The sequence below is a fragment of the Bombyx mori genome, chromosome 24, assembly GCF_030269925.1.
Source record: "Bombyx mori chromosome 24, ASM3026992v2".
In the NCBI taxonomy this organism is placed as follows: domain Eukaryota; kingdom Metazoa; phylum Arthropoda; class Insecta; order Lepidoptera; family Bombycidae; genus Bombyx; species Bombyx mori.
In genome coordinates, this window is record NC_085130.1 from 17618481 (window position 1) to 17641619 (window position 23139).

The window sequence follows — 23139 nt, forward strand, 5'->3', positions numbered from 1 at the left end:
CGGCTCAAGCTTTAAGTCGTCGTGGCCTAAAGGATAAGACGTCCGGTGCATTCGTATGTAGCGATGCACCGGTGTTCGAATCCCGCAGGCGGGTACCAATTTTTTTCTAATTAAATACGTACTTCACAAATCAAACCTGCAAAATTATAATTTGCGTAATTACTCTTGTGAGTCTGCACAGGTAGGTACCAACACCCCGCCTATTTCTGCCGTAAAGCAGTAATGCGTTTCTGTTTGAAGGGCAGCCGTTGTAACTATACTGAGACCTTAGAACTTATATCTCAAGGTAGGTGGCAGTCTATGAGCTCCGGTAACCACTTAACGCCAGGTGGGGCGTGAGCTCGTCCACCCACCTAAGCATTAAAAAAATAGGGTATGGAACAAAAAAATCCTCCAGTACCGATTGTCTCGACCGCGAAGTGAATCGACTTTATTTAGGTACGTCAAAAATGATTGTCTTAAAATTAAGTAACGCGTTTTGTTACGAAAAGCCCAATTGTCCATGTACTTTCTATCTTTAGCAATGTGTGTACGGCCGTGATCAGGTTACGTTCACGAGCGAAGCGGTTTGATTGACGAACGTATAGGGCATGGACCTTTTTTTTCCTACCTATGCTGATAGCCTTGAGAGGCTATTTCAGCTTCACCCTAACGTGTGCAGGTCGAGAAGTCGTCATGGCCTAAAGGATAAGACGTCCGGTGCATTCGTGTTGAAGCGATGCACCGGTGTTCGAATCCCGCAGGCGGGTACCAATTTTTCTAATGAAATATGTACTCAACAAATGTTCACGATTGACTTCCACGGTGAAGGAATAACATCGTGTAATAAAAATCAAACCCGCAAAATTATAATTTGCGTAATTACTGGTGGTAGGACCTCTTGTGAGTCCACGCGGATAGGTACCACCGCCCTGCTTATTTCTGCCGTGAAGCAGTAATGCGTTTCGGTTTGAAGGGTGGGGTAGCCGTTGTAACTATACTGAGACTTTAGAACTTGTATCTCAAGGTGGGTGGCGCGTCTACGTTGTAGATGTCTATGGGCTCCAGTAACCACTTAACATCAGGTGGGCTGTGAGCTCGTCCAACCACCTAAGCAATAAAAAAAAAATTAAAAAAAAAGATGAGCTCACGGGGTTCAAACCAGAGTGTTGCTAACACTGACCTTAGCAAGAGCATTGCTTCGCAGAATCTACCACCGGATCGGAAACGCGACCCACTGAGAAGATCCGGCGAGCAACTCAGTGGGCTGTGTCTATGGGAGGGCATGGACCGATCGCTGTCTACAGCTCACTGAGTTTCTCGCTGGATCTTCTCAGTGGGCCGCGTTTCCGATCCGGTGGTAGATTCTGCGACACACTGCTCTTGCTAGGGCTAGTGTTAGCAACGTCGTCAAGTTAGAGCACCGTGAGCTCACCTACTCGCCCTGTTACGGGGGCATAATCCTCTAGGTTACCAGTGTAGCGGGTTTAGTTTAGTCCGGTGTTTCCCAACGTGGGGCCCACGCCCCACAAGGGGACAATTTGATAATTAAGGGGGGCAATCGCACTAAATTAATATAGAAAATCTGTTTTAAAATTATTTTGAATTTGCTAAAACTGTTGAAAAAAGAAATCATAAACACAATTGGTATTCGCCTTTAAAGAACAGATTTAACCCTCTTACTGGTAAAATTATTTTCACATATATTGCACAAAATTGCTACAGGATATAACAAAAAAAATTGCCTATAAAAACTTTAACTTACAACAAAACAATGCTAAATTCACAGTAAAATAAATTTAAATGGTTATTTATATTCTTGTATATTAATATAATAATATGCATAATCTGAATCTCGGAAACGGCCCAACGATTTTCATAATACAGAGGATTTCGGGGGCGATAAATCGATCTAGCTACGATTTATTTTCAGAAAATGTTGTTTTATTCGTGTTTTCAATAATCAACTTTATCGATAATTTTGATTTTTTCTTTAAATAACTTGTTCAATTTTTTTTTTAATATTCTGCCGGTAAGATCGAAAAATATTATTCATATTTTATCATTCGATTTAAATATAATTTCTAAAAAACACAAATTATCAACAACAAAAAGCCGAGCGAAGCTCGATCATTATTTAGTACGCCTTGATAGGCAGTCGATATATCGATGATTCGCGCACTAACGTCTAATGAATTTTTAAAGTAGATGTAAGCAATGTTCACGACGTTCAGGGTGAGAGAGGGGACGGGGGAAGGCAGCGGGAGGAGGATGCGCCCGCGGCCTAAGATTAGTGTTTGTCGACCAGCCAGGTGACACGCGTCAACATTTGTTAATAAATAATGTATTTTACAAGTATTTAAATAAACTATTAAAATTAACTGTCATGCGTGGTTTCTTCTTCACCATCGTCATGAACAGCAATAACAATAGAAGACCGCTAAGATATAATCGCTACCGCTTATACAGCGTGCCCGCTTCATTGACGTAAGCGTGGCGTTGTTACATTTGTTGTGCAACCGTTATAGAAATAGTATACGTTTTGGAACTTGCCAATGCAATGACTGAATGCCAGTTATCTTTGTAGAAATAAGGTTTTTAACGTATAGTTTTTATTTTAAAAGTTATTTGAGACACAAAATCAGGAGGAATTATAATTTGCGTAATTACTGGTGGTAGGACCTCTTGTGAGCCCGCGCGGGTAGGTACCACCACCCTGCCTATTTTTAAGCAGCAGTAATGCGTTTCGGTTTGAAGGTTGGGACAGCCGTTGTAACTATACTGAGACTTTAGAACTTATATCTCAAAGTGGGTGACGCATTTACGTTGTAGATGTCTACGGCGCTCCAGTAACCACTTAACACCAGATGGGCTGTGAGCTCGTCCACCCATCTAAGCAATAAAAAAAACTTAAATAAAGGTGGATTGCGAAAAGCCGCCGAGTTCTGACACCAGTTTGGCCTATTAATCTAAGCTGCAAAAGAATACTCTTTAAGAATAAGCGAGCTAGTTAGTGATGAACGTGCTCATGATCCACTTGACCTTAAATGGTATGCTGATGGCATGGTAACGGCATGGGTACTAAAGACAGCGAATTTTACAGAGAAATTGATTCACATTTTCTATTATTTTATTTCGCAAAGTACCAGGATCGCATAGCTTGTAGGCAGTGGTTTTCATCGAGTCATATAGTACTAATAAAAATACATGAAATAAAATAAAAGAAAGCCTTTTATTTCGCCCCTAAAAATAACTAAATCTTTTTTTTTTTCATTTATGAGTTATTATCATTGTGTTTACATTCATTTTGATAACTTTTTAAATATAGCCAAAAAAAAAACAAAAATATTGTTTTTTTATAAAAACTTATGATATTTCCATTTATCACAGTAAAATTTTTTTTTTCAAAAACCCAATTACGCTTTAAATAAGTATATTAGTACTAGTATTTAAAAAGGACAATGTCATAGGTAACAAAATATTTATTATAACATTTTTTAAGGGGCTCTTGCGAGGTGACCAAGACACGCGGCTTCGCTCGCACCGCACGTTGATATCTTGTGTCGTGACTCCATCCAAGCACATCTCGCCTCTATGACTCCCTGGTATTTTAATAAGGTTATTGTACTTACAAGTACCGAGGGCAGACAAACTTGACTATTTATTTATGTATCTATATATTAATACGTGAAGCAAAAACTTTGTACACCTTGTTACGAAAATTGCGCGCACGGAGGAGTATGAAAAGCACACTTATGAAGAATATAGAGAAGAAATGCTGAATGTAATTTTTTTTGAAGTATGCATAAATGTTGCCGTTGTTACTGTACTTGAGACCTTAGAACTTATATCTCGAGGTGGGTGGCGCATTTACGTTGTGGATGTCTATGGGCTCCAGTAACCACTTAACACCAGGTGGGCTGTGAGCTCGTCCACCCATATAAGCAATAAAAAAAAAGTACACTAAATCAATAAATGAAAACATTACCCGCCCTACCATATATTTGACACACCATGTCCTTATATACTGTTTTGTTTATTGTTTAAAGTCTGCGGTCAAATTGACAATAGATTAATATTGTTTGTCTTTAATATTATGTATTTACTAGCTGACCCGGCAAACATTGTTTTGCCATATATTTCTAGGGAATTTTTGTGTAGAAAAAAAAAAAACTTATTGTAAGTGTGTAAGGATGTGGTAAATGAGTGAAAGAGGTATGTAGTGCTGTGAACGATGAGGGAATATATAATAAAAATAACAAAACCTCATTCAACCACGACTCATTATAACAAAAAAAAAAGTCAAAATAAAAAAAAATAAGTTAGGGGTGGACAACCCTAATCACTTAGGGGTATGAAAAATAGATAGTAGCCGATTCTCAGGCTTACTGAATATGTATAAAAAATTTCATGAGAATCGGTCAAGCGGTTTCGGAGAAGTATGGGAACGAACATTGTGACACGAGAATTTTATATATTAGATATCTACAGTGTAGTCTTGGCGTAATCTGTGATTATAGAAGTGAAGTATTTTACAACAGAACCATAATAATGTTCAAACTTATAATTTTAATTAATTGTGGTCGAATTTCGACTAATAGGCGACCACTATTTCGAATTAAAAATGATTATTTTCATTCTGAAGTCGTCGGGGCCTAAATGATATAGCGCGCGGTGTACTTCGGTGACCGTATGTGACTTTTCCCGGTTCTTAGCACTCTAGAATTCGTCTCAATGTGGAATATGCAGAATTTTAGCGGCTCCGATGCCTACTTAACATCAAGTGCGTTGTGAGCTTGTTCACCTGCCTACGCAATAATATATCGAGGTGTGAAATTCTATTTGGTTTGGTTTTAAGCGATACCACATACACACGTTCAGTAGAATTATCTATATATTATTAATACGTGAAGCAAAAACTTTGTGTCCCTTTTTACGAAAATTGCGCGGACGGACGAGTATGAAATTTCTCACACTTATAGAGAATATAGAGAAGAAGTGCACAATGCTAATACTTTTTTTTAAAAATGTGTAAAAGATACTTTAAATCAATAAAGAAAACATTACACACACTACATAGCATGTATTTGACGCACACACGCATGCATACTATTTATTGTCAAACTTTTGTTCTTGACGTCTGTTGTCAAATTGAGAATAGATTAAATATTGTTTGTCTTTATTAATATTTTTTATAGTGTAGTCTTGGCGAAATTTGTGAGTATAGAAGTATAAAATACAATCATAATAGTGGCAATCATATCAAAGGTGGCAATCTGTGCATTTGGACAAAAAAATGTTATTGATATGTCAATACAGATTGATTTGAATATAATCGTCTCCTTCAAAGAATACGGTTCAAAATCTGCATTAAATAAAGGTTAATATTTAACCTGTTATTTATCTAAGATGTCGTTCAGAAGAGTTTAGTGACTGCCAATGGAATACAAAGTCAATAATTCGTTTTTCTGATTTACCAATAATTGTCCAAAAGTCACATTGCCGGCTTTGATAATAGTCGACTCTACGTAAAGTTATGACGGAATGGCTGGTTCCATGGTGTTTTTAAAATGATGACGTAATCACCGTCACTGACGTCATTATCATTATGATTGCCTTCCATAGGGACAGTAATTAAAAATTACTTTTCCAAACAAACCATTTATTGAATTTTTATTTTTATTACTTAGGTGGGTGGAACAGCTCACGACCTATCTGATGCTAAGCGGTTATCGGAGCCCATAGACATCTACAACGTAAATACCGCCACCTACCTTGAGATATAAGTTCTCAAGTATAGTTACAACGGCTGTCCTGCCCTTCAAACCGAAGCGCATTACTGCTTCACGGCAGCAATAGGCAGGGTGGTGGTACGTACCCCCAGGACCCTCTAGGTCAGGGGTGGGCAAATACTTTAAAGCGCGGGCCAAAATGAAATTTTCAAAATGTCTCCCGGGCCGGAGGACTATACCGCATATGCTTTTTTAATGCTGATGTCAACAAAATCTCATAAAAGAGTATAAAAAAATTTATGTGCGGAATTTTTCAACGGGCCGGATAAAATTAGCAAAAGGGCCGGATCCGGCCCGCGGGCCGGCTTTTGCCCACCCCTGCTCTAGGTGGTAGGACTCCCAAGAGGTCCTACCACCAGTAATTACGCAAATAAAACAATTTCCATAAAACATGAGTATGGTACTAACAACTAATTAAAATACCAGGGCGCTATGAGCACGCGGAGGTGGGTTCTGATCGCGTGCCAACATCTTTGTTCTCTAGGGCCGTGAACTCGACTGCAGGTGCATCCTCTTTATTTGTATTTAAATGAAAATAATATTTTTAACCGACTTTAAGAATGTCGTATTCTGAACAATTTCGCGGGATAATTTTATTTTTTTATTTTTATTGCTTAGATCAGTGATTATCAAACTTATTTCTTTTACCGCCCCCTTTGCAAATCAATTATTTTTCAGCGCCCCCATTTTTTATACACCCCTAAAACTTTAAAATCACAATTTCATTAATTTAATTAATAAATGTTGTATTAATTTTAGTAAATGTAGTACCACGTAGTACATATGTATTTGTAGATGCTATTATTGTTTCTTCATATTATTATATGTCCGTACATTGCTACAGAGCGTGTAATTACAAATTTGCAAAGTAAAAATGAATTCTTCTCATCAATATGTTTGTTTAAATTCAGAATTACCAAAATAAATTGCTAGTTCACTGTACTATTACTATGCTAATTTATTAGAACGAAACTATTTTTGTTGAATACCTTTCTCATTAATATAAGATTTTCATCATAAGATAATTAAAAATTTATATTTCGACAAGTAAATAATACTACTAACAATAATAACTTATTAAACTACGAATAAGCTAAACCTGGAAGTCGTAGAGGATTTCATTTATCTGGGCTCCGTCATAGCTAGTAATGGATCCTCCGAAAAGGACCTCAGAAGGCGAATCAGTATGGCAAAGAGAGCTATGTCCCAAATGGACCGTGTTTGGGGGGACAGAAACATCTCGAGGAATACCAAAAAGCAGCTCGTCAACTCCCTCGTCTTTTCCATTTTTCTCTACGGCGCAGAGACTTGGACCCTCAAGGAAGCCGACCGCCAACGCATCGACGCGTTTGAGATGTGGTGCTGGAGGAAAATGCTCGGGATTCGTTGGACAGAACACAGAACGAACGAATCCATTCTTATCGAGCTCAATATTCCAATGCGCCTCAGCACTACATGCGCGCGGAGGAGTTTAGAGATCTTTGGACATATCGCCAGAAAGAGAGGTGACAATTTGGAAAAGCTGCTGGTAAAAGGCAAGGTATGCGGGAGAAGGCACAGAGGCAGAAATCCAATGCGCTGGTCGGACCAAATACGCTCCACTCTCAATACCTCAGTCCACGTTGCTATCCACACAGCCGAGGACAGGCAGGAATGGCGCAAGATGATGCAGGAGAAAGTTATTAGAGGAGGCCACGACCCTCAGTATTGAGGATTATCGACGCAAGATGGAAGGAAACTACGAAAAATAAATTAATATCATTTCGTATTATAGATAAATATGGGTAATTTTTCATAGAATATTAGTTTATAATTTAGAACTGGTTCAAATAAAAACCGCCGCCTAAGTCAGCGTTTTTATTGTTCGTAATAATTAATATCTATACTAATATTATAAAGAGGAAAGATTTGTTTGTTTGTTTGTATTCAATAAGCTCCGAAACTACTAAGCCGATTTGAAAAATTCTTTCACTGTTTGGAAGCTTCACTATTCCCGAGTGACATAGGCTATAATCTTTTTTGAAAAAAATTAGGTATCCTTACTAAAACTCCAATAATTTAACCCAAGGTGTAAAAAAAATTACCTAAAATATTCTTTACGTCGCGTGCCCTACGAAAAGTATTGATGATAGAATAAAATAAGGTACTACGACTTTGTAAAAAACATTATTATTTACAAAAAGTGTCGCGACAGCATATGTCTAACTATTATAGTTATGCCGCAATAGGTGTTCTTGTATTTAAAAAAATGCCCCTGGTAAGACACGGAGTGCCCCCCCCCCTACCCTCGCCGACTGGTGGCTTCCTACTTGGAGGACAGATCGGTCACGTGTACTGGACACGGTGGGATCGTGCACAGGTTCCCGGTCGTGCGCAGTGTTCCACAGGGGTTGGTGCTCGGCCCCCTTTTGTGGAATATCGGGTATGACTGGGTACTGAGAGGTGCCCTCCTCCCGGGCCTAGGCGTAATCTGTTACGCAAACGGCACGCTGGTCGTGTCCCGGGGAGGGAGTTTTGCTGAGTTTGCTCGTCTTGCCACCGCTGGGGTGGCGCATGTCGTCGGCAAAATCAGGAGATTGGGCCTCGACGTGACACTCAGTAAATCCGAGGCCATGTGGTTCCACAGGCCCCGGAGAGTGCCACCTGTCGATGCCCATATCGTGGTTGGCGGCGTCCGTATCGGGTCGGGGTGCAGTTGAAGTACCTTGGCCTCATTCTGGACAGTCGTTGGACCTTCTGTGTTCACTTTCAGAACCTGGTCCCTCGTTTGTTGGGGGTGGCCGGCGCGTTAAGCCGGCTTCTTCCCAACATCAGGGGGCCTGACCAGGTGACGCGCTGTCTCTATACGGGGGTGGTGCGGTCAATGGCCTTATACGAGGCGTGTCGGGCCAGTCACTGGCCGTGGGGGTAGCGAAGTTGCTGCAACGGCCGCAACGCACCATCGTGGTCAGGATCATCCGTGGTTATCGCACCATCTCTTTCGAGGCGGCGTGTGTACTGGCTGGGACGCCGCCTTGGGTCCTGGAGGCGGAGGCGCTCGCCGCTGACTATCAGTGGCGGGCTAACCTTCGTGCCCGGGGCGTGGCGCGTCCCAGCCCCAGTGTGGTCAGAGCGCGGAGGGCCCAATCTCGGCGGTCCGTGCTGGAGTCATGGTCCAGGCGGCTGGCCGATCCTTCGTGGCTGGTCGTAAGACCATCGAGGCGATTCGCCCGGTTCTTGTAAATTGGGTGAATCGTGACAAAGGACGCCTCACTTTTCGACTCACGCAGGTACTCACTGGGCATGGTTGCTTCGGTGAGTTTCTGCACCGGATCGGAGCTGAGCCAACGGCAGAGTGCCACCATTGTGGTTGCGACTTGGACACGGCAAAGCATACGCTCGTCGCCTGCCCCGCATGGGAGGGGTGGCAGCGTGTCCTCGTCACAAAAATAGGAAACGACTTGTCGTTGCCGAGTGTTTTGGCATCGATGCTCGGTGACGACGAGTCGTGGAAAGCGATGCTCGACTTCTACGAGTACACCATCTCTCAAAAGGGGGTGACGGGGCGCGTGAGAGATGCACAGGCCCGCCGCCGTCGAGCGGGATCCAGGGAAACGGATTTCGCCCAAGCCCTGGCCCTCTAAGTGTTTCGGGTCTCCCTCACATGTCGGCCTGGGGACCGGCGAAGGGGGCCCAAGAAGACGACGTGCAAGCTGCTCTGCACACGTTTTACGCATGAGCATCCGGGTGATGGAAGGCCGGCTATCCTCAACCCACGCTGGTTCTGACCCAGCGGGGTATTCCTTAGGATAGACATTCTAACCGGCGCCATCTAAGCGGGCTTCGGACAGCCTGCCGACCGAGAGGGCTGGTGGTCGTGGCGCCGACGACCGCCAGTCCGGCGTCCCGAGGGGGGAGGGTGATGGGAGAGATGTGCTCCGCACTAAGCGCTTCACTATCCCCCTTTGCCTTTTCATGAGCTCTGTCTCATGCGAGGTTTGGATGCTGGTTGTTGAGCGACAGGAGGTTTTAGTCGGTTCGACTCCGACATGCCCTGCCCTCCATCCCCAGTGAAGGGCGGAAGTCCGGCGATTTCCTCATGACAAAAAAAAAAAACGTGTGGCACTCGGGAACTGCAGCAGTAAAGCTATTATATATTGCATAGCATTTTTTATCAACTGATGACATTATAATTAGACAATGATAATTTAATATTAAAACAATAATAAAACAAGACCACGCTATATTAAACCATAATTAAGGCAAAACCTTAACTGTCCCCTTAACACTCATAAGCTAAACCGCGCGAGAGAGAGATGGGCAGACTTTTCATGATGCGCATGCAGTGTAACGTCACGCCACGCGCTTATTCACAAAACCACACAAGCGCAACGTGTGAATGTGTTGAACGCGAGCTACATGGTAGGCGGAGTGAAGGATGTTAGGTTTTTTTCGTTACGGAATTTCATGATTCGGTCACCGCGCTCAAGGCCCGCGATAAAAGATATGCAATAGCTAAAAATGTATGAACTTGTAATAAAATCTATTTGGCTATACTATTTGTATCTGGCTGGTTTTGGTATCATTAAAAGTTTAAATTCGAAAGAAGATAATTCCAAATTAAAATTAGGAAGATGTGTGATTTTTATTAATTTTTCGTACTGTCAAGATGAGGGAATCTAATGAAGATATTCGATACATTTTAAAATTTTACTACAAAAAAGGTAAAACAGCAACGCAAGCCGTGAAAAAAAATTGCGATGTTTATGGACCTAGTGCAGTGTCTGTGAGAGTAGCAAAAATTTGGTTTAAACGTTTTCAATCCGGAAATTTTGATGTCAAAAATGCACGTCGCTCTGGTCGCCCTATTACGGATAAAATCGATGCCATGTTTGAAAAAGTGGGGCAAGATCGGCATATCACTAGTTACGACGTAACTGAAGAACTGGGAATTGACCACAAAATAGTTACGGCGCATTTGAAAAAAACTGGGTACACAAAAAAGCTCACTGAAAGAAACCTAATGAACCGTGTACTCATTTGTGATTCTTTATAATGACGTAATGAAACCGAACCATTTTTGAAGAAGCTGATAACTGGTGATTAAAAGTGGATCACGTACGACAAGAACGTACGAGAAAGGTTGTGGTCAAAGGCCGGTCAGGCTTCACAGACTCTGGCGAAACCCGGGTTAACTCGCAACAAGGTGATTCTGTGTGTGTGGTGGGATTGGAAAGGGCATTATACCTAGTCAGGTCATAAATTCTGTCACATGTTTAATGTAAAATAATTGAAACAAGTTTAATCATTATGTAACCATTCATATACAAAAATGAACTTAGCAAAACATAGATTCTTATGACACTAAAGTTTATTCAAAATAACCTCCGTGACAGGCCTTCAATCTGCGCGGCCAGTCGTCTATCGCAGCACGAACGAGGTCCATGTCAATATCGGCGGCTGCCTTAATCAAGGATGTCTTGAGTGACTCCAAATTGGGATGAGGCTTTGAGCACGCCTTTTCCTCCAAGTGTTGCCATATCTTGTAATCTAACGGATTCAAATCTGGACTGGAGGAGGGCCAGTCTTCGTGCCGGATGAAGTCGATTTCACGCGTCGCCAGCCAGTCTTGTGTGCTCTTCGCTCTATGAGCTGGCGCCGAATCTTGTTGGAATACCCAGTGCCTGTTATTGAACATTGTATGAGAAACAGGTTCCACAAGGTTCGTCAGGACTGTATTTTGATACACAACTGCATTCGTTTTTACACCTTTCTCACAAAAATGTACCTCTGTTAAGCCCCAATAAGAAACTCCCAACCATACCATGAGCGAGGATGGAAAATGACCTCGTTGGACACGCGGAATACGGTTGCTCGCTTCTTCACTACTGTGTGCGTACACCTTATCATTTTGTTTGTTGTGGCTCTCTTCTACGGTAAAAATTTTTTCATCCGAAAAAAGAATTTCCCGATATTTTTTTCCCGCGTACCACTTCAACAAAGCGCGGCATCTCTTCAGTCTCAGGTCCATTAGACGAGCATTCAAACGATGTCCTGTTTTTCTTCGATATGCCCGAAGCCCTAAGTCTTCATTTAACACCCTTTTCACCGTGGCTCTGCTTAACCCCATCTGAAGGGCCAACAGTTTCTGCTTACGTTTGGGATTTCTTTGAATTCGCGCCTTCACAGCTTTTATCACTGCTGGAGTCCTAACAGCCGAGGGCGACCACTTCTTGACCTGTCATCTACACTAGAGTCTTCATTGTATCGTTTGATGGTACGATAAACGAATCTTTTGGTTTTATTCAAAATTTTCAGTATGTTAAAAATTTGAATTGGTGCGTAACCGCAACGATGCAACGCAATAACTGCAACAAAGTCTTCTTTAAGCGTCCACTCCATATTTAAAGATGAGTAAAATTCTATTAGTATACATTTTTATTTTCATGAACAATTCGAAATTCGAATTCAATAAACTTTTTTGTGGCCAGCATTCTAAAAGAAAAGTTTTTACTGTGTGACAATACTTATGACCTGACTAGTTACATTATGAGCTGTTACCACCAGGCAGGACCATCGATTCTGAACTCTACTGCGAACAACTGATGAGATTAAAGCAAGAAGTTGAGAGAAAGCGGCCGGAATTAATCAACAGAAGGGGTGTGGTTTTTCATCACGACAACGCTAGACCTCACACATCTTTAGCCACTCAGCAAAAATTAAAAGAGCTTGGCTGGGAGGTGTAAATGCATCCGCCGTATTGTCCTGACCTTGCACCTTCAGATTTCTACCTGTTTCGGTCTCTTCAGAATTCTTTAGGCAGTGTCAGGTTATCATCACGAGAGGACTGCCAAAACCAATTGTCGCGGTATTTTGATCAGAAGCCCCAAAATTTCTATAGCAATGGGATCATGTCCCTACCTACAAGATGGCAAAAAGTTATCGAACAAAATGGTACGGACATACTTTAGTTAAATGTGAATAAACTATATTAAAAAATGTTGTGAATTTTCTTAAAAAATGCGAAGAAACTTTTCCCCCAACCTATTATTATATAGAAATAAAATAGTAAACAATGTTTACAATAAGTGAGCTGTTTAGGCTTACTATCTAGGTAATATATTATGGTAATATAACACTGGTAATATATTACCACTGGTAATATATCGATGCTTACTATACTATTTGACATTGGACGGTAATGGGTAAATTGTAAAAAATAATAATCTAAGACAAGTTTTTGAACAATAATTATATACGCATTTCCATTTTATATAAAAATTATGATTTTTACATCAGTAATTTCTTATAAAATGCTAGGAAAATGCTGTAAAATGCCCTTATGTTAAAAATAAGAAAGAAAGTAAAGAAAATCTCAATTTGTGTTAGTTTACGTATGTGTAATATTTTAAAACTCCGCATGGTGGTTTTTTTTCTAATGTTTAAAATAATTTCTGGAGAAATATAATTAAGGTAAAATTGCTCTAATTTTATCATCGATCATGTTCCGCAGAAACTTGATTGCGTACGGTGTGCGGGCTATCCTACGAAATCTATGTTAATTATTTTAAGTTTTTATAACATCATACAGGGTAGAAATATAAACTAATTATTCGTTATTGTGTAGTAGGTGAATTTTAATTTTAGTGAAATTTAAAATACTATAAAGTAAATGAAATTACAAATTTTACAGCGCCCCCCTAACCCACATCAACGCCCCCCATTTTTTCCTGGGCCCCTTAACGCCCCCCTCTAGGTTTCAAACGCCCCCCAGGGGGCGTTATCGCCCACTTTGAGAAAGACTGGCTTAGATGGATGGACGAGCTCACAGCCCACCTGTTGTTAAATGGTTACTGGAGCCCATGACATTTAAATGGTTCATCTACAACGTTTTTTTTTTTTTTATTGCTTAGATGGGTGGACGAGCTCACAGCCCACCTGGTGTTAAGTGGTTACTGGAGCCCATAGACATCTACAACGTAAATGCGCCACCCACCTCGAGATATAAGTTCTAAGGTCTCAGTATAGTTATAACGGCTACCCCACCCTTCGAACCGAAACGCATTAGTGCTTCACGGCGGAAATGGGCAGGGTGGTGGTACCTACCCGTGCGGACTCCCAAGAGGTCCTACCACCAGTAACTAAGGATATAATTTGTAAGGGTTAGATTTTTATTACACGACGTTATACCTTCATTGTGGAAGTCAATCGTGAACATTAGTTAAGTACGTATTTCATTAGAAAAATTGGTACCCGCCTACGGGATTCGAATACCGGTGCATCGCTACATACGAATGCACCGGACGTCTCATTCTTTAGGCCACGACGAGTATGGGACATGTCCTTACGGATGCATCAGATCAAATAACTCTTGCATTAGACGCCTTCAGCTCTAACGCGGTAACCGTACTCGTCGAAGTCGACAAAGAGTTCGACGTGCAACCTAACCCATGCATCAGCCCACTGAGTTTCTCGCCGGATCTTCTCAGCGGGTCGCGTTCCGATCCAGCTGTAAATTCATTCGCGAAGCAGCTGCTTTTGAGTTGTTAGGTCTCCTTCGGAGGCGCTCGGGCAGTTATTAGCAAATCCCACCTCTCCTGGCTGAGCCTCTACTCGCCCAGCTGTCCTGGTGAAACTGGAAAGGCCTCCGGGCCACCAGTAATACTTCAATCATAAAAAAACCCATCCCTAGTTTGAATGTAAAACAATCGATTTCAAAGGCCTTATTATTCCATGAACAATATGTTCGACTTAACACTATTGCATTGTTTCTCATAATAAAAAAAGTGAAAAAAAAAAAAAAAAAAATAAGGCCTACCCAGGTAGAAAATTTAGACACTTTTATAAGAACACCTCTTGTGAGTCCGCACGGGTAGGTACTGCCGCTCTGCCTATTTCTGCCGTGAAGCAGTAATGCGTTTCGGTTTGAAGGGTAGGGTAGCCGTTGTAACTACACTGAGACGTTAGAACTCATATCTCAACGTGGGGGCGGCATTTACGTTATATGTCTATGGGCTCCGCTAACCAATTAACACCAGGTAAGCTGTGAGCTCGTCCACCCATCCAAGCAATAAATTAATAAAAAAAACAAATCCATCCAATAGATTATGCGTAAAGAATAAAACACATTCCATACGTTCTTACAAACTTTCGCGTTTATAATACATATTAGTAGAATTTTAGTAGAAATTTCACGAAGAAAGTAACCATCTCGAGAGAAGTTCTTCGTTATTAGAACCGTATTTTTTTTTATTTCTCTAGGCTGTTTTTCTATCTAATGACAGAAACAATCACCTCGTCTTATTTTTCTCCACCTTATCCCAATAGGTGGGGTCGGCACAGCTAATTTTTCTCTTCCATTTTCTTCTATCAGCCGTCATCTCAACACCTCTGTCTCTCATATCGTCATTCACACACTCCATCCATGTCTTCTTCGGTCGACCTCTTCCCCCTCTAACTTGCACTACCATTTCGATATATCTCCTAGTCACATGCATCTCTTCTCTACGCATCACATGTCCATACCACGCTAACCGTCCGCTCTTTAGTTTGTTAATTACCGGGGCTACTTTCATACTTCCTCTGAACAAAACAGAAACAATCTCCTCAAAATTCCTTATAAATAGGACAGTTTATACGCTCAAAAAACATCTTCGTAGCGGATTTTCTTTGGATTGCATACATGGCCTTTTTTTTTTATTGCCCTTGTAGTCAGAAGAGCATAAGGCCCACCTGAAGGTGAGTGGTTACCGTCGCCCATGGACTTCAGCAATGCCAGGGGCAGAGCCAAGCTGTCTACTAGTCTAGATAAAGTACTAGGACATTATGAATTCAAAGAGATCTGAGGTGTGAAGTTGTCGTTAGACGTCCGGTGCACTCGTGTTGAGCGATGCACCGGTGTTCGAATCTCAGGCGGGTACCAATTTTTCTAATGAAATACGTACTCAACAAATGTTCACGATTGATTTCCACGGTGAAGGAATAATGTCGTGTAATAAAAATCAAACTTGCAAAATTATAATTTGCGTTATTACTGATGGTAGGACGTCTTGTGAGTCCGCACGGAAAGTAGTTATGTGTTACGTTAGGCTACGAATAAAAATCTCCATTAACAAAATTTGAAAATCTTTATAATTTTTTCTTTTTTATAACGAATTTTCGTCATAATTGCGTTGTTCCATTGAAGGTCATTCTCACATCACTTAGATTTAATTAGCTGATTTAACCCAAACGTACAATTGGATATTATGTTAAATGAATTGTTATTTTGTATCATCGAAGTCGTCGTGGCCTGAAGCATAAGACGACCGGTGTGTTAATATCGAGTGACGCGATCAGTCGGCACAGGTCGAGGTTCGAATCCCACCACAGATACACATTGTTCTAATTTGGTTTAAGCAACATTTTTGCAACTTTACAGGAGAGGCAGGTTAAAATTTGAAAAAAATATCATTATAAAAAAAAAACTTCTTCAGATATTTGAATGGAGTAATAAACTTAATTGAAGTTCAATTAAAAATAATCGAACTGTTGATGCTAATCTATTTATATAAAAATGAATTGCTGTTCGTTAGTCTCGCGAAAACTCGAGAACGGCTGGACCGATTTGCTAATTTTGGACTTGAATTATTTGTGGAAGTCCAGAGAAGGTTTAAAAGGTAGATAAATATGAAAAAAGGCTCGGAATTAAATAAAAATAACAATTTTGTTTTTCCTTTGATGTGTCCCCCATGGGAGCCCTTCGTCGCAAGCGACGGGTTCGCCGAGAAAGATGACCGGTGCTTGAGGTACCTAAAAGCACCGTTAGTGGATCGAAAGGATCCGAAAGGACGTGATTTGGGCGAAGTCGACTGCTTTCCATTCGGTCCGCAGGATCGGGAATGTCGGTCTGCCAATAACCGAGACTATAAAGACCGCCGAGAACAGGAGAAGGTGGGGAAGCATTGTGGTCAACATTTCAAATTAGACACGAACTTCAGCAATGAAGAGACCGACTCAGAAGAAGATGAATTACAAAGATTCATTTCGCGTACCTATTAAGCGAATATAATAAAATTATTATATTTTAGCCGGTATCACAATTAGTCTGGTCTTTTTGAGGCGGCCATAAATTGCGATTTAAGGAGCGGGATAGTTGTTGTACAATATAATTGAGGTTCAAAGTCTCATGCCTCAAAGTGGTGGCGTTTCTTTCTGTGATCTGTGAGCTCCGATAACCACTCATTACCAGGTGAGCCGTGTGTGTACGCGTTCATTTATCTAAGCTATAAATAAATCAAAAGCATCAGCAAGTATCAGGGAGTCATAGACACGCACAAGTAATTTAGCCGCGACATAATTAAAAACATCCGCTAAGTGCTAGGAAAGCATAATCGAAACTTAGAAGACATCAGCTGAGCGCTGGAAAAGACTTAGATGTTTGGATGTTGATACTAAAAACATATTTTGCGTTCAGATATATCAGCTCTGATGATGATTATAATGATGATGAGCTTCGGTATTCACTTCTAGACAGAAGGGCGGTGAACACGTTCACGCTCTATGCAATAAATAAATCAAAAACATCTGCTAAGTACCAGGGAAGCATAGAAAACACAGAGGTTAGCTGCGACATAATCAAAAACATCTGCTAAGTACCAGAGAAGCATAGAAACACGGAAGTTGGCTGCGACATAAAACATCTACTAAGTATCAGGGAAGCAAGAAACACAGAAGATAGTTGCGACATACTGAAAAACATCTTCTAAGTAGGTGTACCAGGGAAGTATAGAAACACAGAAGTTAGCCATAACATTTCAAAAACATCCATTTAAACTATCGGGGAAGCATAGAAACACAGAAGATAGTCGTGACATACTCAAAAACATCTGCTAAGCAGGTACCAGGGAAGCATAGAAACACAGAAGTTAAAGGACACACTGATCGATAAATATGACTTGGATCCTTGATTGGTTCTTTCTGAAGAAACGTTTTTGTATTAAGATCTTAATTGTTTAATTATTTCGGTGTATTTTTACTTATCAGAATTTATTTGGAGGGCATAAATTTACACCTGGTGTGTGGGCAGATGGATATTTGAACGAGCGATATGTCCACCTGCTGTAGAATATCACCTTGCCGATTATTCAAGGCTTTTTTCTTGAAGATAAGCGAACGGAGTCCATGGACATCAAAACGTAAACGTCGCCACTCGCTTTGACACACGAAGTTGGAGATTTTTTTTGTTTTTTTTTATTGCTTAGATAGGTGGACGAGCTCACAGCCCACCACACACGTCCAGTACTGGACATAGACCTCCCTCAAGCCTCACAAGGATCGGTCCTGCGCTGCCTACATCTATCCACCATCCACGGTCAAGGTCAAGCCAATTAAAACATTTTCAAACTTCAATCAACAATAAACAAACGCCATGATATTCTTAATCATTCGTCATCATTTTGGTCATTATACCATTCGGGTCTTTTTTTTTTTGTTTTTTTTTGTTGCCCTTGTAGGCAGACTAGCGTACGGCCCACCTGATGGTGAGTGCTTACCGTCACCCATGGACTTCAGAAATGCCGGGGGCAGAGCCAAGTCGCTGCCTACCACTTAATACTCTCCACAGGCCTCGTTTGAAGAAGGACATGCCATAGCGCTCGAGAAACACTGCGGAGGGGAGCTCATTGCATAGCCGGATGGTGCGTGGCAAAAAAGACCTCTGGAAACGCACAGTCGATGAACGCAGTGGCTCCAGATAATATGGATGAACTCTGCTCCGATGGCGGGAGGTGCGATGATAAAAAGGAGATCATCTCAAACAATTCCTCAGAGCATTGCTTGGGTGCGTGGACGAGTTCACAGTCCTCCTGGTTTCTAAGGTCTCAGTATAGTTACAACGGCTGCCCCACCCTTCAAACCGAAATGCATAACTGCTTCACGGCAGAAGTAGGCACGGTGGTGGTACCTACTCGCGCGGACTCACAAGAGGTCCTACCACCAGTAAAAATGGTCTGGAATGAGCTCCCCTCCGCGGTGTTTCCCGAGTGCTATGACACGTCGTTCTTCAAACTATATTTGAGCAGTGCGCTCAACAGTAGATAGCTGCTCGGCCGTGCCATTAACATTGCCAATGTCAATGTGCGACGGTAATAACTGACAACTAAGCCGTCTATCTATTAAGGTCGTGAAAAAGGTAAGTCTGTCTCGGAATCTTTATCCGCCCGGACTCACCATACTAGTGATGTTTCGATAATCTATCCGTATATTGGTTTAAAAAAATTAAGAATATATTGCCTTAACAAGCGGGCTATTATATCCTGCTACAGTTCATCAGCTAATTAATGCTACAGGCTAATCAAAATTACCGGGAAATTGCAACATGTTCCCCAAATTGTCACGGTGACAACCATTCCGTCACTTTATACCCAATCAAAGCAAAATAAATTCTAACGGGCCCTTAGTGGCGCTTTTAAGTTTTCGTAACTTTATTATCGATTCTGCCTATACGCCAGGAAAGCCACATTTCAGCGGCTGGACTATAGTTCCACTCTTGTTACGCACAAGGAGTTTGTGTTAGAATTGAATGCTATAGCGTCAGAACGCGCGAAGAAAAAGTTTAGATTTGAAACCAAAACTGTACCGGTATATTCAATGTACATATTCTCTAATTTCGGTGCTCTTCTTTTTATTCCCTCTCATGTTGCTCTAAGTTTTGGCAGGCAGAAAGGCGATTGCATGCAGCAGAGATGCGGATGTTGCGATGGATGTACGGAGTAACGAGAATGGATAGAATACGGAATGAATATGTTAGAGGAAATCTGAAAGTGGCACCTGTGACAGAGAAGCTGAGAAGGGCGCGTTTGGGATGGTATGGACATGTGATGAGACGAAATGAAAATGAGGTTGGTAAGAGAGTGTTAATTATGAATGTGGAAGGATATAGAAGAAGAGGTAGACCTAAGAAGAAATGGATGGATTGCGTGAAAGACGATATGTGTAAGACGGGAGTGAGCGAAGAAATTGTATATGATAGAAGAGTATGGAAGGAGAAAATATGTTGCGCCGAGCCCAGGTGACTGGAAGAAGGACAGGAGAACAGGACAGGACAGGAGATGGTATTCTCTAATTTCGGGTTCCGTGTAGGAAGTTTTTTTTTGTTCCTTTATTAATTTAATGGAGATCGACGGCGCAGCGACTGAGTCACACCAGACCCTAAGAGGTTATTCCCGCTACGCCCAGACGTGTAGGTGAGCTCACTGGCTCAACCTGAGAGAATTGCCAACACTGGCCCTAGCAAGAGCAGTGCTTCGCTGAATCTACTACCGGATCGGAAACGCGACCCGCTCAGAAAATCCAGCGAGAAACTCAGTGGGCTGTCTATGGGCTAGTTCACGGGTCGAAATCTTCGTCGGAGTCGACGAGAACGGTGACCGGTGATTGAAGAGAACAACGCTAGTAGAGGCTTTTATATAAAAAAAATGTATTATATATGTAGAATGAGGACAGTGGCGGATAAAACAAAATTATTCCACTAATGCATTTTTATTCCCCCATTCCAAAATCTTCTTTAATACAATTTACATTACGCCTTCCTCATTTTAGCCGTCTCCGCCATCTTCCTTTTTTCTGTCCATTCTCTTTTCTCTTTCTTATTTTTTTCTCTCAGTCATATCTTGACAACTATTTCTTACGTTCCGTTCATACCAATCCTACATTTATACATACACTAGCGACCCGCCCTCGCTTCGCTTGGAAACTGTAATTTATTATTGATTCCTCCACTATTTAATGGATGTTATTATACATATAAACCTTCCTCTTCAATCACTCTATCTATTAAAAAAAAGCGCATCAAAATCCGTTGCGTAGTTTTAAAGATTTAAGCATACATAAGGACAGACAGACAGATATAGGGACAGAGAAAGCGACTTTATTTTATACTATGTAGTGATTTACCTATCCTTAATATGTATTATTAACAATTCCTACAGTCCTTCTCGACAGACCGCAGATCTTAAGTTAGCAATTTGTTTTTTTTTCTATTTACCTTCGCTTCCTTCCCTCCATTATCAAATAATTCGTTTGACATTAGCATTGGATATTAAAGCATTTGTTTGAATTAAAGTCAGTCAAAACAATATTTCCCCGTTGACAGGTGTCACTAAAACATTCGCTCTTTTATCGTATTTCTTAACAAAACACGTGAATTTATTGTAATTATCAATTGTCTTTATCAATTTTATCAAGATTATTCTCATTGTTGTTTGGTCGTAAATTGGCGAAGAATTTTTACATACATTAGATCGATTATTATCGTTTTCCAAGTAGAATAATAACCGATCTCGTGCGAGCTGTCCATGGACCTGTAAAAAGCCAGCGGAGATCGATAAACGAACTCTGCTCACCTGATGACGCATTGCCACTCAAGGGAGATGCAATGTTCACTATCTCATGAGATTCATTTCTGAACTGTATAATCCATAAATACGTAATATATGAGGTCTGGCGACCGCCTAACATCAGACAGATCGCGAGCTAGTCTACCTAGCAAATAACAGTTTAATTCGTGTTTTTTTTTTAAACAAAAACAGCAGCTAATCCTCAATTACAGGACCTCTCGTGAGTCCGCGCGGGTAGGTACCACCACCCTGCCTATTTCTGCCGTGAAGCAATAATGCGTTTCGGTTTGAAGAGTGGGGCAGCCGTTGTAACTATACTGAGACCTTCGAACTTTATATCTCAAGGTGGGTGGCACATTTACTGTTGTAGATGTCTATGGGCTCCAGTAACCACTTAACACCAGGTGGGCTGTGAGCTCGTCCACCTATCTAAGCATTAAAAAAAAGCTAAATACTTTGTGTCGAATTATAAAGTATACATACATGCTGTTGGCAAAGGAATCTGCGACCTTGATCAATTAACAATGACCAGACATTGCTACTGTCATGTCGCTACAGACAATCAACGCGCAGTTTTACGTAGATAAATATATTGCTTTAATAACATTAATTTGGGTAGGGTAAAGGTCATTATGCAAGCGCGTGTTATCATCATTCAATCATAAGTGATTATTTAAAGTCGTAAAAAGCAAAACAAAAATCACTTTTTTTTGCTCTAAGTACCGAATTATCGAAGATTGAACGTTATTTATATCTCAATAACAAAAAAAAAGCAGATCCCTCGACTTAGAAATGTAACCATAAAATTTTGTTTTGTTGTGTTTTGTTGATTGATATTGTTGTGTAAACAATAATATTTGGTTCACTAGTTATATTAAGATAGGGTTGATCATTTTGATTTTTGGACTGCTCCAATGATGTTTGATGAGAATAATCACGATGGTTTCTCTGTCTCTCTTGTTACCTTAGATAAACCGGTTTTGAGGTTACACAAATAAATTAATAACGCATTTATAAGTATTATCCGAGTGGATTACAAGATGTGTGTTTATTTATAATTGTACGTTATAAGTGTGACTAAGAATACAGTTGAGTCCGCGTAGTTAAGTTTTATGGTCAAATATCCACCGAGCCGGATTCTAAAATAGAATAAAATAACATCATTACTACACACGAATGTCTCGAGCGAGATTCAAACAACAAAACTGGTTTTCACGTGATAAAAAAAATATTATACAGTCTCACTCGAACGAATACCAGGCGCACATAACCTACAAGATATCGATTCGTAAACATTCCCTCCAAAATATGCGCCGCACAAAAAAGGGGTTACGAAAAAAGTCTTGCTTAGTTTCGATTGCGATTTAAAAAAAAAAAAAGTGAGCATACGAGGGATAGACCTCCGTACCTCCGTGGTTCGTTCAGCGGCGGCCGCCCCACTCGTATGTTAAAACCTCCGGGCACCGGGGCGAACTACCCCGCATTTCTGCCCCAACACAACAGTAATAACACTGAGCCCAAGCTCTTCCACACTTACGATGTTCCTGTTGCTCTTCTTCCTCATACGAACATCGCACGACGTTTATCCATACTATTTTAAAACTACACACTACACTGACACTGGAATCCTCACGATCACTGACATCGAATTTTAGTTTTTTTTTTTTTGTTGGCGTTGTCGCGTGCAGCGTCTGCCGGCCGGTGCGAGGACGGGCGCGCAGGTAGCGAGACCGCGGCTTGCTCGAGCGAGTTACGACGCAATGTTTTACATTATTTCACTGATCACTTGAGGAAAATGTTAGCGTTCGCCTCATGACAGTCGCGTAGCGTGGCGCATTGTGTATGTAGATGAGAAGTACGCGCGGCGTGTGTCGCTCGATCGTACTGGGTAACGTCGGGGGTCGCGTCGGGCGGGTGCGCCGCTGCGGGGGGACGCCTGTTTTGACGACGCGCGCCCGACCGAGGGCCGTTGTAGCGACGAACACGACGGACAGGTGGCGCGGTGACTTTTT

The 23139-nt window shown here is 41.2% G+C and overlaps 1 protein-coding gene across 2 annotated transcripts in view; it reads right to left on the minus strand.

Moving 5' to 3' along the window:
- Positions 1 to 23105, minus strand: part of LOC101742826 (LIM domain-binding protein 2) — a 74377-nt gene extending 51272 nt beyond the window's left edge. Inside the window, exon 1 of one of the 2 annotated variants that reach the window (XM_038019617.2) lies at positions 22665 to 23105. In XM_038019617.2, coding sequence (XP_037875545.1) covers positions 22665 to 22691 — 27 coding nt within the window. In that variant the 5' untranslated portion in view covers positions 22692 to 23105. Of the gene's footprint in view, positions 1 to 22535 lie in introns of both variants that reach the window. The other variant, XM_038019618.2, reaches the window with a different exon arrangement.
- Positions 23106 to 23139: the final 34 nt, after the last annotated feature.